This window comes from Labrus bergylta, chromosome 20 (genome assembly GCF_963930695.1).
Source record: "Labrus bergylta chromosome 20, fLabBer1.1, whole genome shotgun sequence".
NCBI lineage: Eukaryota > Metazoa > Chordata > Actinopteri > Labriformes > Labridae > Labrus > Labrus bergylta.
The window spans coordinates 17,211,344-17,232,835 of NC_089214.1; the positions used below are offsets into that span (position 1 = coordinate 17,211,344).

At 41.1% G+C, this 21,492-nt stretch overlaps 2 protein-coding genes across 8 annotated transcripts in view; both read left to right on the forward strand.

The window, feature by feature from the left end:
- Window positions 1-5,645, forward strand: part of slc12a7b (solute carrier family 12 member 7b) — a 61,512-nt gene extending 55,867 nt beyond the window's left edge. For 5 of the 7 annotated variants that reach the window (XM_020638568.3, XM_065948745.1, XM_065948744.1 and 2 more), the window contains 3 exons: window positions 837-851; window positions 1,974-2,107; window positions 2,697-5,645. In XM_020638568.3, the coding sequence (XP_020494224.2) occupies window positions 837-851; window positions 1,974-2,107; window positions 2,697-2,788 (241 nt within the window). In that variant the 3' untranslated portion in view covers window positions 2,789-5,645. The remainder of the gene's footprint in view (window positions 1-836; window positions 852-1,973; window positions 2,108-2,696) is intronic. The other 2 variants (XM_065948743.1, XM_065948746.1) reach the window with 1 other exon arrangement.
- A 3,430-nt stretch (window positions 5,646-9,075) lies between these two features.
- gfod1 (glucose-fructose oxidoreductase domain containing 1) overlaps window positions 9,076-21,492 on the forward strand; it is a 33,334-nt gene continuing 20,917 nt past the window's right edge. Inside the window, exon 1 of the mRNA XM_020638585.3 lies at window positions 9,076-9,877. Within this exon, the coding sequence (XP_020494241.1) occupies window positions 9,625-9,877 (253 nt within the window). The 5' untranslated portion in view covers window positions 9,076-9,624. The remainder of the gene's footprint in view (window positions 9,878-21,492) is intronic.

The window sequence follows — 21,492 nt, forward strand, 5'->3', positions numbered from 1 at the left end:
CAGAAGCAATCTAAATATTTCATTCCAAATTCTTTTGTACTTAATAGTCCTTTAGGCCCCAAACTATGTACAAGAAAAATAGGGCTCAGGTTAAAAATACAGGAATCCCATTTCAAAATCTATTCCTGAATTAAAGAAAAATACTGTTATGGTGGTTGTACAAAACGTGATGTTGTTTGCATGCACTTAGTGAGAGACGTTTGCACCATTTTGAATAGCTTTTCACACGTTTTCAAGATAGTCTACACAAAGGATATTAAGAGTCAACAACAGCACATACAGTACTGATAAATACTTCAGGATGGTGCCAGAGCCTCAGTGCAGGAGGACAGCATGTTTAGATGAAGTAGAAGTAGCTGTATTGAGGTTGACAGGGTGAAATGGGACAACTATCTGCATGGTGTGTGCATTCAGGCTGCATTTGGTGTGTGCGCGCATGTGTGTACACTTCCAGGCCTTTCGGTCTTAGTGCATGGCCAGACCACGCAGACCACACGCACACCATTTTGCTGTTAAGACTAACTCTTCATCATCCAATACTGTCCATACTATTAGTCTGTAAGGTGTTCCAGTCCTAATGAATTGGCTCATAAAGATTGTCATTGAAGTCACTCTCACAGGACAAGAAGAAATGGAGGCTTCTTTTCTGACAAACGCCTCTCACATCAAACGGCTCCTTTTTTTCTCTCCTGGGTTTTGTGTTGCGCACCTTTGGGTGTCAGGACGAGCCGTTTGGGACAGTTTGAAGCATGCAGTGTGGTGGATTGGGCTGGCGAGCTGATGTAGAAAGCATCTAAGCTTGTTTCTGTTGTTCTGTCCCATTTTCCTCCTTCTAGAGAGTGGGAGAGTCTGTAAGTTGCATTCACTTTGCTCTTGGCTGTATTTGTGTTCTGCTGCTGTGTTGTCTGTAGCGCTTTGTTCAGTGTCCTCCAGCTCGTGTGTGTGTGCGTGTGTGTGTGTGTGTGTATGTGCGTTTGCATGATTTTGTGTGTGTGCCCTAATGTGCATGGATTTCCTTTGTCAGCATCAAAGAGCATGTTGGTCTCTGTCGGTTAAAAGCGGATGAAAATGTATGACAATGTTTAGTGCATGCAAAAAATGTGCTTTCCATTCCCCGTATGAGTGATTATCAACAGAAAATACTTATTTGGATTTGATATGAAACATAACTGATTTTCTTATCGAGTAGAATGGAAAGCAACATTTTGTTTCACCGTCATGTCATTTGGCTTTTGGCAGTGGATGTCTTGCTTTACTGTTTTTGTGTCTATCTAACATTATGAAGAGGCAACATTTAAAGACGAGGCTACGTTTGACATTTGTTATAAATCACAGTAATGTTAATTAGAGTCCTAGAATTAGTTTGTTCAGTCGACTATGATACACTACCCGATAATAAGTGACATATTGTTGAATCTCACGCTGTTATAATGCTCGTCTCGTCTCTTCTTAAAATGCTGCCTCTTCATTGTGAATTCAGCTTCTAAACCGTGCCTTGCTTGTTTCATGTGTGTGTTTTTGAGCTTGACCTTGTGGTTTGTTATGTGTAATACTGGTTAAGGAGTTTTCTCTGGAAATGTTATAATTATGCTTTAATTTATAAGCAGCTTACAATGTAGCTTTCCCCTTCTATAAGCGAGTTAACAACAGATCTAAGTGGCTTTACAGTTAATAGAAGCTTTATTCATTTAAAGAAGAGGAAAACGTCATGTATTTTCTATGACTACTGTTTGTAAAAGGCCCTCTGTATTCTTGGAGATTCTTGGTCTATCTATTTTAAAATCTCTTGATATTCATGGAGAAATGGTTTAATTGAAAAATGAGTATAATATTAGAATTCTTCTCTTCTTGTTATAGCATCACTGCTCTTAGTTTGATTACTAATAACATTTAGGCTTAGGTTTGGTGAAGTCTGGTTAGTGATGATTACTTCAGTGCTGTACCTTCTCCCTGTGACCTTCTTGTCAAACTAGGAACCAGTCAAATGTCCGTCGGATGCACACAGCCGTCAAGATGAACGAGATGGTGGTGAACAAGTCGCAGGGCGCTCACCTGGTTCTGCTCAACATGCCGGGACCGCCCAAGAACAGAGGAGGAGACGAGAACTGTATCCTTTAGGGAGCTTAAAACAATATTTTAGAACATGTATCTCACAGAACTGAGAGAACAAGCTGGAATATGAAAGGTGTAGTGGTGCTGGTAGGGATAAACCTGCAGAGTTACACTTCAAACGCGTGGTTAAGAGGTTGTTAGACGAGATTTAATATTCCATTTATTGCCCTGTTTCACAGAGTCCTTTTTGGCACAGATTTTGCATATTGCCTTGCTTAACATGGCTCACTCGCTCATTTAATTCAGTGAAAGTTTCCAATCTTACATTTGGTTCTTTGACAAGAGCAGCCAAATTAAAAAGCCTGAAACGCTCCAGCAATGGAAATAAACACCTAAAGGGGAAATGACAGCCTAACATTTAAAATGCTGAAGTGTAAAGAAGGCGTTGCAAAACAATGCCAAATAATAATTCATTAGAAAATATCTTTGCTTACAAGTTTGTTCCATCTCCTTCATTAAATAGATGACTGCAGATTTGACTTCCTCTGTTACAAACAATGAATAGGGTAAAGTGGGGAAGTAATCTCTGTTCTGCTCCGTGTTTGTGTCTCTCTGTGTTTTCTTCCCTGACTGCTGATTCTCAGACATGGAGTTCCTTGAGGTTCTCCTCGAGGGTCTGAACCGGGTCCTTCTGGTGCGAGGCGGCGGACGGGAAGTCATCACCATCTACTCTTAAACATAAAATACTCTCGTGCCCAACCCTGCACTCATTGGCTGTTGCCATGGATACTGGTCACCGGGCATTTTTTTTCTGGAAAGAAGCCTGATTTTAGGTTTTTTTTTAATGAAGAGCAGAGATTGTTGGAAGGCGGGACCACTTGTGACTGACAGATGGTTTGAAGGACCTCAGGATGAAGGAAACAGTTAGCTTTAAATGAGTTGACTGGCTGAGAGTACGAGTGCAGTGTGTGTCCACGATGGGCCACCCTTACCCTGCACATGGAAGATAGAGCATAGAGACACTTTATATTGTTCAAATGTTCCGTTCTGTTACATTTCATTTTCTTTCCCTCTTGTGTCGATGTTGTCAAGTTACTGACGCTCACTGTGTAATGATAAGAAAAGCGTGCTGTTGATTTGAACCTCGTAGTCATTTCATGTTATCTGATGATGTACTCGACTCTGGACCTGGAAAAAAAAAAAACAAGCACAGGGAGGACAAGTTACTCTGACAGCACATGCAGAAGTTTTACATGTAGTTTGGGGATCTCTGTTGTCTGGATCACCATTTGTACTTAATGCTTTAAACATAACTTTTAAGATACTGGTTTCTGTTTGAACTCCAGGTCAGGTGACACGTGTGATCAGGCGCGACTGAAACATCCTGGTGAGGCTGTAAAGTTAGTGTTAGATGAACGGTCCTCACATAGCAGCATTTTTGTAGTTTTAACATTCTGTGGTCGTTCGCCTTGTCAATCATTTAGTGAAGGACGAAGGTAAAGATGCGCCTGTTATTGGATAACCTTCCTGTGTGTTGGTGGGAACATTTCATTTATCGGGTACTGAAACTTTTACCGTTGGTCTACATTTCCCATGTCAGAGAACTCTCATGTTTTCATAGGAAAAATAGCCATAGTTAATATTCAAGAACTCTTCATAAGCTTTACGGAAAAACACATGAAATGCACATGTATACATATTTAAGGTGTGAAAAGTAGTGCTCGGTTGGGAATAGATTTTTTTATCCATGCACTGTTTGACAGCACGAGGTAGATTCATGAAGTAGTACATTGGATAATTGGCACATTAAATCTCGGCCTACAGAATTGTTGGCATCTAACAAAGAAGACTTTGTAAAGAACAAATGGACTCATGTTAGTGTAACTCTTCCCATATGGACGTAGCTCCAGCACTGTTGACTTTGCACTACCCATCTCTCAGCACTTAAGTCATTGTATACTGGTTTACAGTGACACTTTGTACTGGTCAATCCACCACTACATTCTACTGTACTAATGGAGTGACATTCTGATAAACCAGCTCGTGATAAAGGGTGCAGACAGCAAGTACATTCACACTATTCAATACTCATGTTTCAGTGTTTCTTTTATCATGTTTTAGCAGACAGTCTCTTTAGGCTTTGAGTCCCAGACTGAGTCATCGTAACGAGCTTGTGTAGGAGAAGAAAAAGTGCCAAAATTTAAAGAAACTGTGGAAGTACTGTTAATGCATCTTAAAGCGGGGGTCACACAGTCGCTTCTGCTTTTTACGATGGCAATCTTCAGTCTTTTTAAATTCTAAAAAAAAAAAAAAAAAAAAAAAAGAAGGAGTGCAATAAATTGTTTGAAATGACGGAGCTCCTCGGCCTGGTCAGAATCAATCTCAAAGCTAGATTTGATAAATAAATAAAAACATTGCAATTTCTAGGGCATTTCAATCCACCTAACTCGGCTAAATTCGGCAAACAAACAAAAATGTTTTCATGTGTACCTCCACAGTTTCTTTTCACATTAGCTGAGCAGTATTTTGTAAAGCAGTAAAGTCCTACTTTCTTGCACTTCTTTGCAGAGGAATGAGACATTTCACATTGTCAGTTATGCAACACCTGTGTTTTATTGTGTTGTGTTTGGTTCAGTTGTTAATGTATGCCTATGTTACTACCTAGTTCTGGTCCGTGTAGTGTTTGTTACATTATAATTGATCTTCTTTTACTTTAAGTGTTCATTTGTAAGTGTGATTTGTATGGACCGAGGCAGAGAGAGGCGGTATGTGAGAAGCGGCAGCATCTATCAAGTAGTTGTGTTTTTGTTCCAACTCATCAGAAACACATCATATGCAACACACAGGACTGAAAAAAAACCCTCAGGAGACTGTGTCACCCTGGACTGAGAGTATGAAGACCTGAATGATGCAACCAGGGGACAAAAAAAAAAATGTTTCAATGATTCTGTGGATTTATGAAGTTCAAACTATTTCAGTTGTTCAGTTTTATATTTTAGCCACCAAAGAAAAGACATAATTCGGTATGAATAAATAATAAATTGCTTAGTTTTACAAAGTTTGAAACATTTATCATTGTAAAGATAAAATATTAAATACTTTTTTTGACGCTTTTAATTTGGTCACTGAGCTAAATAGAAGTAAAGCAAACATTGCATACTCAAACGCTATACTCATACATGAAAATGTTTCTAGAGGTAAAGTTGGACCGTCAGCAGTGTGTGTTTAACATCTCTAATGTTTGAGTGACTGGAGAAAGTTATCTACCTCAAGGAGTCACTGAGGCTCGGCTGAAGAAATAAAAGCTCGTTCAATCACATTTCTCATTATTAAACTGATATTCAATGTGGAGTCATGGGAGAGAGAGGACCAGCAGAACTGTGTGCATGTGTGTGTGTCTTTGTGCATACTGTTTCGAGGCTGAAGCTTTGTTGTGTGAAGTGTTTCTGCTGCTGTCTGGCTCAGCTGGCGGGCCTCACGGGCTGGAAACAGGAAGTCACTTGCGGGCGTACATGTAGAGGACGGTAGCCCTGTAAATTGTATTTGTGCCTCTCTGAGTAATTACGGTATTAAAATTGCTGAAATAAACTGAATCGCGTTCGGTCCTGATTCTCCTTTCAGTCACACTGATTGACTGACAGGTGTCCTTTGCTCTTCTCAAAAAGAACAGACACACACAGACATCACCTGTGAGCCTGTTTATTAAATCTGCTTCTAACATTTATTACAATAAATTACTAAAATACACTTCTTTTTTTTACAAGCTGTTGTGTTCTTATGTGTTGTTAATGCCAGTGGTTGAATAATCCTATAAGTGCCTGTCCCCAAAAATGTATACTTCAACCACCTACAGGGACAGTGGGGGTCCCCACTCTCTAGCACCATTACGTTTGGGAACCCCTGACCCTGAAGACAGGCTTTAAACACTCTTTAAACTCAAACCTGACCAAAATGACTCTTCAGTTTAAACACTACCACAGAACAACCAGATACAGTTTTTCTTGCACTCTGAAGTGGAGTAGTGCTCAAATGTATCCACCAGAGGGCAGCATTGTCTTCCCTTCAATTTTACTTTCTGCTGCAGCTTGATGGCAGCCTTCCTTTAATAATAGAATTATCTGTAATCCAAATCAAGTATGGCTTAATTTTATATATCATATGATTTCCAGAGATAGATTTCCGACTGTCTTCACACATTACTGATCAGTACTCGTCTTCCCAGCAGCATGTCAGGTTAACATTCAGCCTCTCTGGTGTGGGAGGTGTCGGCCTCCTCCTGCCCCATCTGCAACTCCCCTCCTATCTTACTGGACAATCGGCTATCCAGCTCTGACAGGCCTGACCCTCTGACTGGTCACATGCTCTGTCTCACACAAACAAACAAAGTGTACCAACATCTGATCCAATTAGAGCGTGACCCTGACGGAGAGAAAGGGATCCTGTGTCAGAACATGATGCTTGTCATGTCTACTGAAATTATAGTTTAGCTCTGCTGCCCTGCACCGATTACAGAAGCATTAAGTACAGTGCAGTCTGAAGTATTGACTTCTTTTGAAAGCTAATGGTATCTGTTGGTAAGTTGTGATGATGTAACTTTAGGAGGAAGTTAACCAGGCTGAACCTGAACCATGCTACCAAATATTCAAAAGGCTTCAGCTGCCCTTTTTTTCTTTTGATTGAAGGGAATCAACTGCACAGCCACACAGTCTGACAGTTATTCCCTGACATGCACACCCCTGACCTTTGACTTCACGCGGCCTGTGGTTGCCTTGCACCACTTTCTCTGCGCTATCTGTCAGTCCAAAGTGCTGTCTCATTCGTGTTTGCCCTGTGCATTTGTTGACCCAATCGATGAGGCAGTATGTTGACAGCAGGAGCTGACGTGTGTCGAAAGTGTACAAACGTGTGTGAGACAAAGATAGAAAAACCACAAAGAAACCTTCTCACTGATGCTCTGCAGCAGAAGCACCGCCACTATGAGCAAACAGTTAAGAGATGTGAGCATGTCAGTGTAATACTGAGTGCTCGCGCCTGTATTGATTTCAGCTATGACGCTCAGCTTTTCCATCTACCGAAATGATTGATCCAGTCAGCTGCAGGTCAGCAGAGAGGGATGTTTTGTGTTGGTGAGCAGCAAAATGACTGAAAGAATGGTGGATTTTATTCCCCTAAAAAACAAAAACACAAGGCAAAATTGAGTATTGATTAAGTGTTACCTTAACAGAGATCAGCAATACAGAAACACAAATTACAGTAAAAGTGATGTTTTGGCCCTCTGGCCGGTTTGGTTGTGCCCTCTTTTGTGCTTGTGTTGCAGGTGCATGTAATTGGTTTGGTTGTCCAGCCTTGACTGAGAGCACCTGTATGACAGTAAGTGGTTTATCAGAAGTCAAGTGAAAAGGAAATGTAGAAAATTCAAACAAAGTTACAGGAATGCTTTAATACGTTTCAGAATATGGTTGCTTTTTCTTTAATCACACATAAAATTCATGACGAACCCCAGAGGAAACGAGAGATGTGAGAGGGCGAGGAGGAGAGCAGCACACTGTTGAATCAACCGTGGTAATATTTAAATCCTCTCTCTACTTCAAAGGTTTCTGATCCTTTCTGCAGACTGCGAAGAAGCTCAGCTCCATCATGGCTTCATTGTTGTTTGCAGCCACAGTTTCTGTCTTGTTGCTTCCTGATACAGAGCTTTCTGTTGGTAGTATGAACTGCATCCATTTAGCTTGGCCAACGAGGAAAACAGAAAACACTCAAAATCAAGGAAGAAACAAGGACAACACAGTGTGTACCAATATGATGACTGATACCTGATGCAAAATACAAAGTACTACATAACCTTTTCCTAATTCGATAAGATGTCAGTTTTGGACTTCTGGAACCAAAATCTGAACAGGCACCTTAAGAAATAATGACTCTAGTAACTTTACATTAAAGATTTGTAGAAGAATACAAATAGGATACAAACAAATAGGCTTTATTGCTATGATTGTTAACATTACAGCAAAAAAAAAGAGAAAAAAAGTCAGTCACGTCACCTTCATTGTCACGACTCTTTTAATATTGTTAATTCGTTTCTTGTTGAATAAAGACTCCAGGATAGCGAACAGTCCCCTCAGATCAGCCGGCCACACTTCCTCATTCTGTCCAGGAGCTGAAGGGTTAAACAGGAACGAGAGGCTTAAAGAGACTCGTTAAGTTACATGAGGACAGACAGGATCAGACCGGAACTTGTACCAGATTGTATTATAAAAATAAACGTATAATAATCGTACTCCTACGTGGCTGCCACTACTTCTACTACTGCTTCTTATACTGATAGATTGAATAATGACACAACATCATTAAATGGAGCTCCCTGAGAGAGTTCAGGGCTCTGATTTAAAAACTGTTTTTGAACAGGAAACGCGCTTTTTCATAAACTGGACTTGGTTTTGTTTGCTTGTTGTTTTTTTTAATGTTTTGTTGATGTTTTTTTTCCTGCATGTTGGGCGTTTTAGAGTCACTCATATATAATTGAGTAAATCTCTAATGATGCTCTGGCCAGCTCTGTTTTGAATGGTATTTCATCTTAAGGGACTTCCTGGTTAATTGGATATAATGGTTTTAAAATACATCTAGTTCTTCTAAAAACAGGAAGATGAAAGTCAAAATTAAGACTTAGGCCTGTAATTGTCACCATTTGTTTAAAGGTGACTATTTTATGTTTTCAGTATTGTGTGTGAACTGTTTTTTTTTTATTATGAGAAATATAGCACCAAACTATTGCAAAAAAAGACTAATTATAGCCTATTATAAAGGCAAAGACCTGCATACACATGTAGGTTACGGTGTAATTTTATTCATTCTTCTTTTTTATACTTAATATCAATGTGTGTCAGTTCTATAGGGGGTGCTTATGGTAGCAATTCTCGTCAATTAAGCTTTTATTTAGAAAATCCTCCGTCTAAAAGCGCTTCCTGTCGCTGTCTCTGACTTGACTGCGCATGTCTGTTTCGCCTCAAGCATAATAACGCTGCTGCTGCTGCTGCGGATCCTCCGGGGAGCACACGGAGGGAGACGGCGGTGTTTGTGAGAGCATGCCGGCAGACACATCTCCTGTCCGGCTCTGTGTGACTGTTTTCAAGTGAGTGGAGGCTCCTGCTGGAGGAGGAACATTAAACCTGAAGAAGAGGAGGAGGAGGAGGAGGAGGAGGTGACATGCCCTTCACTGCCTGGCGCAGTCTGTGCGCTGCTCGCTGTCAGACGAGGACGAGGTAAAGACCGGAATGGTGCATTTGAATTACCCGTATTCACGCTGAGGAGGGCTGGCTCGCTTTTCCAGCAGGTTTTGGATTTCTTTTTTTTCAAGCGGAGAAAAACGACATTTAATGCCCGATCGCAGAGCCGGAGCGACGGGGAAATGCAGCACAGGCGGTGTTTGGCTGCAGGTGGATGGCCAACCTGACGGTGCCAGCCGCCGCTTCCCTCCCATTCAGCCGCTGCCGCTGCAGCTGCAGCGGGTCTGGCTTCATCCGGAGCTTTAAGAACAAACACTCAGAACACGATCGGACTTATTGACCCCGAGCCATGCTTCCTGGGGTCGGCGTGTTCGGCACCAGCCTGACCGCCCGGGTGATCATCCCGCTGCTGAAGAATGAGGGCTTCGCCGTCAAAGCGCTGTGGGGCCGGACGCAGGAGGAGGCGGAGGAGCTGGCCAAGGAGATGAATGTGCCGTTTTACACCAACCGGATCGACGACGTGCTGCTGCATCAGGATGTGGATCTCGTCTGCATCAACCTTCCGCCGCCTCTGACTCGCCAGATCGCAGTCAAAACACTGGGTGAGTCCTTTACTGCTGCTGCTGCTGCTGCTGCTGCGGAGCCGGGAGGAGGGGAAGGGATGCTGCGGCCCTGCAGGGTGGGGGATGATTGTGGGTGGCGAGCTGAAAAGACAGGTTACTATCCACGCACTGATGCCTTCACGTGCCCATTGCATTGGTTGGTTGTGCTGGCTTTTAAATCCAGTGAGGTTGTAGTGTAGTTTATGTTGCTGTGGATGAGGGCAGCATCACGTTGTATTTCTTTTTCTTTCAGCAGCCCTCCTTTATTGATGAAGCTTCTATCTGAGTTGATTCATGTTCGGCTGCTGCTTAACTAAAAGTGGAGTCAATTCAGCAGAGTTCCTTGAGAAGGTCCCAGGACTGACACCACTCCAAATACCCTCTTGCATTAACATGACTATCAGTGCATGAATCCACTATATCTGGCTGTGATGTACTGTGCTGTAAGAAGCTCGCTGTCTGTGGGAACAAAACCAACAGCTCTGACATGTGCTTTAAATCATAGTAAACAGGGACTTCCCCTTAAACAAAGTCCCGGGGTCAAACTCTGAACTGAACCTGGGTTAGTGAGACTGTCGGGCCCAGGGGAAGAGGCCCGATAGAAGAGCCACAAAAAGAGGTTGTTCTACTTCAGATCTGGAGCAGTGCAGCTTATTTTGGAGATCTCGGTGAAAGAATGGTGGCAGGCACTACTGAGCTGTTACTCTCCACACACAGGCTTTATTTACCCCGCAGTTTGGCAGCAGAGCTCAGCTGGCAGGGAGCTCTAATAGGTCAGGTTTGTGACTGGGAAACAAACGGACCAAAGATGCCTAACACCGTTGACGGAACTGGCTAATATCCTGATTTTGTTTTGTGTCCAAATAATTGACCAATTATAAGTTTATAAATTGCTTGTTTTAAGAAACCTATGAGGAGGACCAGTGACTTCTTGATATTTGTCTCTAATTGTATTTTTTTATCTTATTGGTTTCCAATGCACTTTCTGTCATTCAAGAATAGCTGGAAACAGAACAAATAGTCTTTGTTTTGAGAGCAAGACTACAGACTTCCGTTCAGGTGCAGCACTGCTTGCATCTGGAAAGTACAGGCCACAGCTATCATCCATTCCCCAGGATTTTAATCGAGCGATCAACCTTCATTTATACCTGACAATAATGACAACCAACAAATCATACAATAACCAGAAAACAGACAGTTACCTCTAAGAACACATTTTGAATCTATGTATTAGATTGACATTACAGCCGTAACATCTGCAATGCAATACCTCGGATTAATCGCCAAATGGCATAAACCTGAAATGACAGAAAATAAAGACAGTGCTGAGAGTAGCTCTTACTAGTTGACTTCAATCTGCTGATATGAATTTTGTAGGTGTTATTATATAACAGCTGGATGTCATGATGTGTCTGCAGACTCTTAATCAGCAGGGTTAAGCTTGAATGTAAAGGGCCCCAAACTGTGACTTTATTGATGTGGGCATGTCTTTAACGCCGTCCACATATTTTGGTTGTAGAAAAGTGTCCATAAAGCAGCCCATGACTTCCATTGTAAAGCTGTAACCTCTGTGCTGGCATCCCGCATGAAGATAAGGCCTCTGTGGCTCCATTCATTCTCACTCTGACACCTTGTTTGCTCAGCGGCTTCTCTGTGGAGCGGCAGCGAGAGCCAACAAGGGGGACATGCTTGAACTACAGTAGACAGTGTTTGTCTTAACAGTGTTAAAATCAATGTCAACATATATACTCTGTACATTCGTGCTTGTTAAACTTAAAAAAAAAAAAAGCAGCCTTGTGTAACAGTTGCACAAGCCAAGCTGATCCAGAGCCAGACTCACTCATCATGTTCCAGTGAACTTGACTCAACCTGCACACCAGCCACTGTGTACTCGTCTGCGGTCATTCTTTCTCCCTCTTTTCCTCCCAGCTCGTTTCCTCACAGCCTCATTGTGTGAGCGCAGCCTGTTCCTTCCCTCCCAGCTCTCTTCCTCAGCCGCCCTCACACAGCCAATCTCTGCTTTCTGTTGGACAAACATTAAACAATGTTTGAAAATTCTTGTGATCGGGGTCCGATGATTAGGACAAAAGGGTAACAGATTGGTGTGTACCAAAAAGATCTTAGCTTTGACTGCACACACTGCTTCTCAGGCCATTCCTAATTTACTGAGTCTGTCCTGAATCTTATAGCTAATACAGTTTTTTTCTTCTTAATTCAGCTTTGGCTTCAAGGATAATGCGACAAACCTCTGTTTGATATAGGCATGCTGTATATGTATTTTAAGTATACAATGACTAATGCTTTTTGACTTACAGGTACAACCTTCAAGGTTTTCGCAAATTTGAAACAACATATTCCTTACATTAGTAAGTTTAATGAAACTTGTTTTACTTCAATGTGCGTCCTTAAAGGGCCCTTCTTCTGAAACTAATTAAAACAGTCTAATTAGAACAATGCAGTGTCAGAAAACAGGGCGGTATTTCTCAGCATCTCAATAAGAGCCCGACTGCTTAATCGGCCAGCAGATAATATCGGCCGATATTAGGGTATCAAGTGACTATCGCTATCGGCTAATTTGATCGCAGATATGCACTGATATTACTAGATTTATTTACCTGTCAAACAGCATTTCATTTGAGTATCGTTGGTTTACACAAGCAGGTCTCTTTTGTGTCTGTCACCGTCAGAGTGTGATTTATGGATTACAACAAGTGTTATTATCACTCTTCAGAGTGTCAGGCTGTGATACATGCATGTTACTTCAACGCAATCAATGTGTTTATCTAAATCGATCTGTCTCTACTGATAGAACAAAGCTCGAAGAAAGATATCGGCCAATATATCTGTATCCCATTATTTTTTCTCCCCAATATTGATTTCGGTATCGGCCCCAAAAATCCCACATCAGTCGGGTCTGAGTTGGTATTTGGGGATATTGTTGTCGCAGGACAGCCACAATGCATCCACATTTAATAGTAGTAGTTACATAGAGTCTCCTTTACATCTGTACATGTTTCTGAAACCTTTCAGTGGAAGTTTGATAAAGGTTAACTGTCTGAGAGTGGACACTTGGGCGTATTGTTTTTATAAATTGAATGAATCAGCATCAGCTGAAATGACCACTGGGATTATCCCTTGTTTGACGTCAGCCTATGTTTCAGCATGTTGCATCACTATAATGTATGACATCTTGACGAAGTCTTATGCAACCAGGGACTGACTGGTCACTGAGCGGCCGGCTGTGTGAGAATGCAGAGCTGACTTCCTCTTCTGTTGTCGGCTGTGTGGGCTGATTGTAATCTTCCCCGCTGACTGTTGACCTCATGAGCTGTAAGATGATAAGTGTGATCGACTTCTACAACAGAGGAATGTGAAACACATTCAGCAGCAGTTTGCATTGTGTTATTTATTGTTCTGTCTCAATTTGAGTTAAACTGAGTACATCATCTGCCTTGAAGTCAGTGCTATTTATAATGTGCAGGAGAAATGTAGCTGTCTCAGGTAACTTTGAAGGTTCTTACATCTCACCTGTGAGGTAGCCAAAAACGAATGTACTGCATAAACATGTACATATTTCAAAATGAACCACGAAGAGACAAAGAACTACTAAATAAAAAGCATGATTTAAAAAACTGAATTTTAATGACTCTAAAGATCTGTAACACAAACATAAAGAAATGTCAAACGGCTTAAAAGAGATGACAAAAAGGAGACTTCAAAGGACTTTAGGATGTCAAATAAATGAAAAGACATCAAATTAGAGACATGGGGGACTCAAGGGAAAATAAAGATAACCAAAAATAGAAGTCAATTCACATAAAACTGTTGGCATATGACTTAAAGAGATGTTAAACGACTGTGTAGAGAAGTCAGAAGACCAAAAAAAAAAAGATGTACAATGCCAGTAAAAGGGGTTTGGAAAAAAAGAAGGATTCATTAAAAATAACCTGAAACATTCATCCAAAAATAAAGAAGGAGGTGTAAGTAAGCTTCAAAGATGTACAGTATAAAGTGATTAAAATAGACCAGAAAGCTAGAAAAAGAGATTTTCAATGACTTCAAAGAAGTCCAACTAGGGGAGCTGGTAGCCTAGTGGTTAGTGTGCGCTCCCCATGTACGGAGGCCATAGTCCTCCATGAGGGCAGGTTTGAATCCAACCTGTGGCTCCATTCCCGCATGTTATTGACCACTGTCCCACTCCCCAGATTTCTGACTATATCCACTATCCTGTCTCTAAAATAAAGGCACCAAAACACGACCTCTAAAAAAACAAACTACCTTTTTAAAAGTAGTCAAATTACTTAGGAGATGTCAGTGGACTTAAAGGGCATTTACAACGACCAAGATATGTTAATAAACTAAATTGAGGTATAATATATTGAAAGAGGCTATAAAGGTCTGATGGGAGTCTAACTAAAAGCTTTAGTGAACGACAGGGATTCAGGAGAAAGAGAAAGTGGAAAATCACTGGTAGAGGTCAACAAGATGCTCAGTGTGTTGTTCAGGTTTAACCCGAGCGGGCTCGTCTCCTCCATCCAGGATGTTCTCATTACACATAAAAACCAGTCCGTCCCGTTCTGCCACATCCCTCCTTCTTTTCTTACTGAGTCTCTCTCTCTCTCTCTCTCCTTCTGCTTTCTCTTTCTTATTACGGTGGCATTCCTCAGGCATCTGATGTCACTCAGGCTTTCTCTGCAGAGGGAAACTCACACTGTCTGCTGCTAAACACACACACACACACACACACACACACACACACACACACACACACACACACACACACACACACACACACACACACACACACACACACACACACACACACACACACACACACACACATGAACACACAAACACCCTTTGCTTTAAAAGACAGACTCGTGTGAGCAGCCTGAAGCTTTCTTGGCCTTCAGCTTGAGACAGTTTTTTTTATTATTTTGTTTTAACCAAAAGAGATTCAACCTCCCTTGTTGTGTTTTTTTTTTGGTTGTATCCATTTCAATCAGCTTTTCTGAAATACTGCAGCCTGAGGAATTCAGACACACTGATGACTTAATCAGAGCTAAAAATAGTTTGTGTTTTAACAGAGCAGATTCTACTTTGCCAAATTATAGTGTGTTTTGAATATTTATTCATCTTTATTTTTTGTTTCTTAAATGTGTTGCTTTCAAATTGTATCCAAACTGTAGTTTCTGGCTTGTAAAATAACACCACATTCATGTGAGAAAAGTGGACAACATGAAAAACAAGAAGGTCAGTGCCCTGGTTTACAAACATATTGGATGACTGTATTGTTTTTATGTTTTTGGGCTATACTCGAGTGGGAGTGAAAAGGCTCTCAGGTATCAACATATAAACACAAGTCCATCTTTAATGCTAAAGCAAGTGAACATGTCTCCTTATACAGAAATATAATGGAGAATTACATAAGTGTCATAAAGGGGACTTCTGGAGTTGTGAGATATGTATATATCTCTTCTGGAGTTGTGAGATATGTATATATCTCACAACTCCAGAAGTCCCCTTTATGACACTTCTACTTCCTGTGATATTTGGCTTTTTTTTTGGATCATTCTTGGTATAGCTTAGTTAGATGAGACATCAACTTGGAAAAAAAGACTCAGTTTAGAATCACATATGAGAAGAAAGCTAATAGGAAAGCTAATTATTGGTTAAAACAAATCCATCCATCAACCTGTTAACCAATTTAACGCTTTATTTTGTATGGCATCATTCTGTGTGTTTTCATCGTGTTGTCTTTTTCTCTGCATTGCTGGGAGGGCAGCAGGTTATGTGTGTTTGTGCCAGATGCCGGGAGGGAAACTGAGAGCTGAACTGAAACGTAACACGCTGAAGAGTTTCAGGTGCACTCTGAGTCCCTGTGCGGGGGGGGGGGGGGGGGGGGGGGGGGGGGGGGGGGTTGTTTTGACGGTGGGAGGAGGAAGTGGTGAGAGGAGGAGGCCTTCAGCGCGGCTCTGTGCGAGCTGCACGGTGATGAGCAACAGGCATGGAAGGGAATCTTTTTATAGTAGTTAGTGACAGCTCATGACGTTTGTGTAAAAGTCCCCTTCAACACTCTGTTCAATGATGTATGAGATTGGGAAATTAGATAAATTCCCGTCTTACATAGAGTAGAAATGTATCATAAACCACAAAGGGCAAGAGGTGAAAGGTGAAACATCACTACAGTAACGACTCATCCCACATGATGTTTGACTGCATTCCACTCCGCTTTAGTGTATCTTTTCTATGTAAGAGTAATGTTAATGAGCAGACATTTTGGGGGAATATTGAAGGGTAAATAGTTTTAGACCGAATACAAAGTGATACCAAGAGAGACATCTGAAGGCTTTCCCAAACCCTGAGAGTTTATCAGAGGTAGCACTCACTCTAGGCAACCTGTACAGTGCCCAAGCATGTTTGAACCCCAAACTCCACTTTGTTTGACTTGTGTGAGTGCTCTGAACCATGCTCATGCAACACGGACGTGATGGCGCCTTTCACTCTCGAGAAATCCAGAGGCGTTAGAGAACTGTATCTGACCAAAACATCGAAAGAGAAAAGGCCACAATGTCTGTGAAGTCGCAGTCATGTTCTCTCTCTCGCTCTCTCGTTCTCCACTGCGCTGAGTCTGAGACCGCCCAACTTGTAAACTTAAGGACCGCTTCACGATGACGTAAAGCCATTAGGGTGTCGCATCACGACGTGATGTTTGCACAAGAGGTGACCTTGCTCATGCCTGGAGCAATGTGAGTGTACAGGCCGGCATGGGACTGGTGAGGGGCGGGGGGGGGGGGGGGGGGGGATCATATGGTAGGGGGCAACCGGGCCCAGCGTGAGTGCGCCCTAAAATGAATCAGCTCAGATATCATAGCATTTACTGAGCCGCACGACCAAACACCCGCTCATCCCTGCAGAGTGAAAACACACCGTGCGGTCTAAAAATAGCATCTTACGCATCACAGTCCAATGATATTTTGGAGCCAAGTAGATGAACAGATCGGGGAATTACACCCCCTGGATTGCTTCACAAGTTGTCACACGTGCTCCTTAATTTGCCAAGAAGAATGTCAAAACCTTATACCGTTTTTTTTTTTTTTTTTTTGTTCTATCCTGCAGCAGCACTTCCTCAATTGGCGCTCCACCCTGTATGAACATTATCTTGCAGATTTTTTTTCTCACTGTCTCACCCGCATGGGTTTTCAAATGCATCAGGAAGCTGTTTTTGATAAGACATCTGTTTACTATTTGCCCCAAAAACAAAAAAAAAACAGACAGAACTGGCAACAAGCTAGGCAAATAGTTAATCTTTTAGTTAAGCACAATTTATATGGGAAATGGACGTGACACATGCAGAGCCAATATAAGACTGAAAATGTGACTTTTTCACTCAGTACGTAGCCTTGTATAATTGATGCTTTCTCTCTATAACAGCATTGTGAAATGTTATATGTCATATGTTGTGTTTTATCATCTCAGAAGAAGAACCTTTTCAGCCCGTCCATGGCAAAAAAACAAGCACCTTTGGAGGACCGCACTTTCATTAGCTACGTTAGCATCAAGGATAACTTATGATCTAAATATTTAAGCACCAGCATTTCTCTTTACCTTGATAATGTTGGATATAGCTGTCACACAATCAGGTGACAGGTCATTAAGTTGTCTTACGGCTGGCTGTGGATTAATTGTGTATTACCCAGCGTACTTGGTTCCTCGCTAAGTTGTGGAACATGAAAGATAATATCAAAGAATGTCATTAAACTGGTGCCAGTATTAAATGGATGGAGCAGATAAAATAGGTTGAGATGTCAAGAGGCTGATTGATGGCAGGGCTTTCTCAGTATGAGTTCATTATCTTGACTGCTGGAGCATCATGGAAACTTTAAATGAGGTTATGACACCCAGCACTTAATCTTACACCATAATTAAACCTCCTGTGATGAACGGCCACATCGATACAAGGTGAACTGTGTCTGGCTCAACAGCTTCAGAACCTTTTGAAAGAAGTTTTTATAGAAGTCTAAGAAACTGAGAAAAACTTAGTCCAAAGGGGGGAAAAAAAACACAATTTAGATTCTTTTTTTTAAATGTCTTGTAAGTCCAAAGATATATTCACAAGAAGTTGTTATGGGAAAATACATTTCAGAATCCCCCAGATAAGCTAACTGGTCTTGATATACAGCATTACTTCTGCAGGCTTTATGTACGGTGGTGGCGATGGTTCATCTTCACTCTGATGAGCTTTCAGACACCTGCTCTGAACGGCCACCCTAAAGGCGCAGAGCTAATTATAACCTGCCTTGCAAAGGGCAAGCGGACGTCATCATAAATACATGTCCCCACCACTGATGCTCTTATGCAACTCAGTGATGAGCTCTCTGGCTGCCCACTCAACTTTCTTTTAAAGGGACAGTACACCAGCAGGTAGAAGTAGTAATTGTAACAAATCATTTTACAATCACCATTAAAACATGTTTAAATACTGGCCATATGGGTATCATATTTGCTTCTTTATTTGCCTCTGTATGCGGCTCATTCAGGGCAAAACATTTAAAGAAAACTTTTTTCTTTTTTTGTAAGCAGAAGTTTTATATCATGTCTTAAATAAGACATATAAACAATTACCAGCTTGTAATAAGATGTTCTTAGAGTATGCATTAATAGGCAAACCACTGCAAAGCAAAGGCACCTTTTTGCTTAAAGGAGTAATATCATTAGATTTTTTTTCGGTGACACAACTGTAAAGCACGGTACTGTTTCTAAAGTGAAGAGTGCTCAGCCAACTTTTGCCCAATACATTCACTTAACGCCTGAAAAGTAGCTACAATTAAACTCCAATTTACCCAACTCCATGTAACCAGACTTTTCAGAGCTGAACAGAAAGCTGCATTTGGCTTCGCTTGTGTACATCAGTCTGACAGATTGGTGCCGTCAGGTCGAGCTGTGTTTCCGAGCAGGTTTGTTTCAGACAAACTGACAAGAGCTTCAGACAGACAGTCAGCCAGAAAAGAGTCTTACAGACAGAGAGGTACACTTCCATTCCCAGGACTTCCCCTCTCAGTGTCTGCACATTCATGTTCTCCTGGATGTCCATTAGTATGCTAATGACAGCCTGGGAGCGTGTGAGTGAATAAGTGAGTGAGACTGAGAGGAAGGGATGGAGAGAAGACAAGGAGCGGGGAGGAAGAATAGTAGAGAGAAAGCTTGTCTTCCTGTGAAATTGCCTTTGTGCGTCACATGAATGGATGGACGGTGGACGGTGGGGGCTCTTTCAGCATGCCGCCATGCTGCGCTGACAAGTGAGCATTCCTGGAGAGGACAGGGAAAAGTAGAAGACCTCCCCCTCCACGCCCCTTCAAAGTGATGCTTTTCATTCACATGGACCCATAAGGGAGTGTTGTGCGACTGTGAACTTGGGGTGCAGGCTTTGGATGAGGGATCACATTGTGGTAGTAAATCCAGGGGCAAGAGAGAGGGCAAGCCTTTCATATGGAGTTCTTCCCAATAAATCTAAAGGGTGGGATTGTCACAACTTTAAATAAAGAATACTTCTGCATTGTTTAATTGGAGTCTTTATGAGGGTTTTTTATTTTTCTTATTAAATTTGAGCAGAGGAATGTCGACATTGTTGTTCCTCTGATTAATCTGTAAAATGTGCAGGAGTTTTTTTCCCTGCATTTTCTGCATGGTACCTCTGAAGTGTACATGAGAGAGGTGAAAGTAGAGTAGAGGAAAGAAAGAGAGGATGACATGCATGGACGGTTCCTTAGCCTGACCTTAACTGGGGAGGTTAGGATTAAACAGTCAGCCACATAGAAGCTCGGAGGTATGGAGGCAACTGGTGATCAGGATTCAAATGAAAAAGCACATTTTGAAAATTAAACTTCAAACGTGTTCGTAAACGAGCACCTTACAAAACACAACGCATTAACAGAATTGCTTTTTCATTTTCAAAATAAGGGCGCTTTATTTGACTCATAAATATAATTAATATTAGATCATCTAACTTGCATTTTAGTTTTCATCTGCACAAATGAACATATTATGACGTAATTAAAACAAAACAAGATGATGGCATTTTCTTTTAAATTTGGAAAATAGAACATCTAAATTGTCATCATAATTCAAATGAAGAAACATTTGAAAAGCAAATACATTTTCAGAATAAGGGCGCATTAATAGACTCAAAAATGAAACTAAAATTCAATCATCCAACATGTATTTTGACTTTTAACTCCAAGTATCCACATTGTATAACATAGTTTAAATAGAAAACAAAGGACATTATTTTTTTTATTTTTTTATTTTTTATTTTTTCAGAAAATGCTCTACTAAAGAGTTCTCGTAACTTAAAATGCATTACATTTGTAAGCCCGGCACGGTTGTGGTAGATGGCTGTTTCATCATGAGCCTGGATTGGCCCAAGATTTTTGCCTGTTGAAAGGACGTTTTTTCTTGCCACTGTAACTTTTGCTTTAAATGCTATATAAGCTCATGATGGATTAAGCTGGGTCTCATGAGTAAGGTCTTCTACCTGCTTTTTGAAAAGTGTCTCGAGATAACACTTGTTATGAATTGGCGCTGCACAAATAAAGATTGATTGATTAACAGAAATGCTTTTTGTTTTTCAGAATAAATGTATCATCCAGTTATTTACAAAAGCTTTTAACCTAAACCAGCATCAATATCAAAATGACGGCTGAATTCATCGTATCATGATATTAACGTGGATGCTTTCACATTAATTGAAAAGGGTTGAAAAGGTAAAATGAAAAAAAACAACAACATGGAGTTTGAATAACTGTTTGAGGTGTTGGTTCACCACAGGCCTCCACACCAGCGTCAGTGCACGTCTGCATGGATGAACACTAATCTGTTAAATATACATGACCTCATTTTGTGTTGTGCAATGCTGAAATCAATCTTTGAGACTCTTATTTGTTGGTACATCTTGCCATTTTGACCAAGAACCAACACAGCAGCTAATAAACCTCCGAACGTCCACTAAAAGAAAACAATGTGGTTCCACAATGTCCACCATGTTTTCAGCCATTTCATCAGTAGAAGCAATATACAGACTTTCTTGCCTATCTGTAAACTAGCAGATTTATTTTTTATCAGTAAACCTGTACCAGTGACTAACTCCTTAATGTTAGGAGCCCGATAGCAAGAGTTACACCTGCTCAGCCTTTGTGTGGCCACTGGGAAGTGGAAAGAAAGCTAACCTTTGCTTTTGAGTGACAATGAAATGTTTGAGCTTCACTCCTGTTTGAGAAATGACAATAACGTAGGCATAAGAAGCATGAGCATCAGTTGTTGGTGCTGTATTTCCGATGGTCCCTGCACCCTCCCTTTGAAGAATATAAGCTATGAATAATTTGGGTTTAATATAAAGATGAGCTCATCTCTCAGCCAAGTCACATCAAGTATTTATGACCCTATGATATCACTCTCTGAAACAGTAACTATCTCAAAAGGTAGTTTGTAGTCTGATCCAGCTCTGACTTATTCCAAAGAGTCCTACTTCAATGAAGTTGAGATTTGGTAGGAGTGTGTATTATAAAAAACATTCATTGCAGATACTTTTTAAGCCTATCAGATCCAAATCTTTGAAG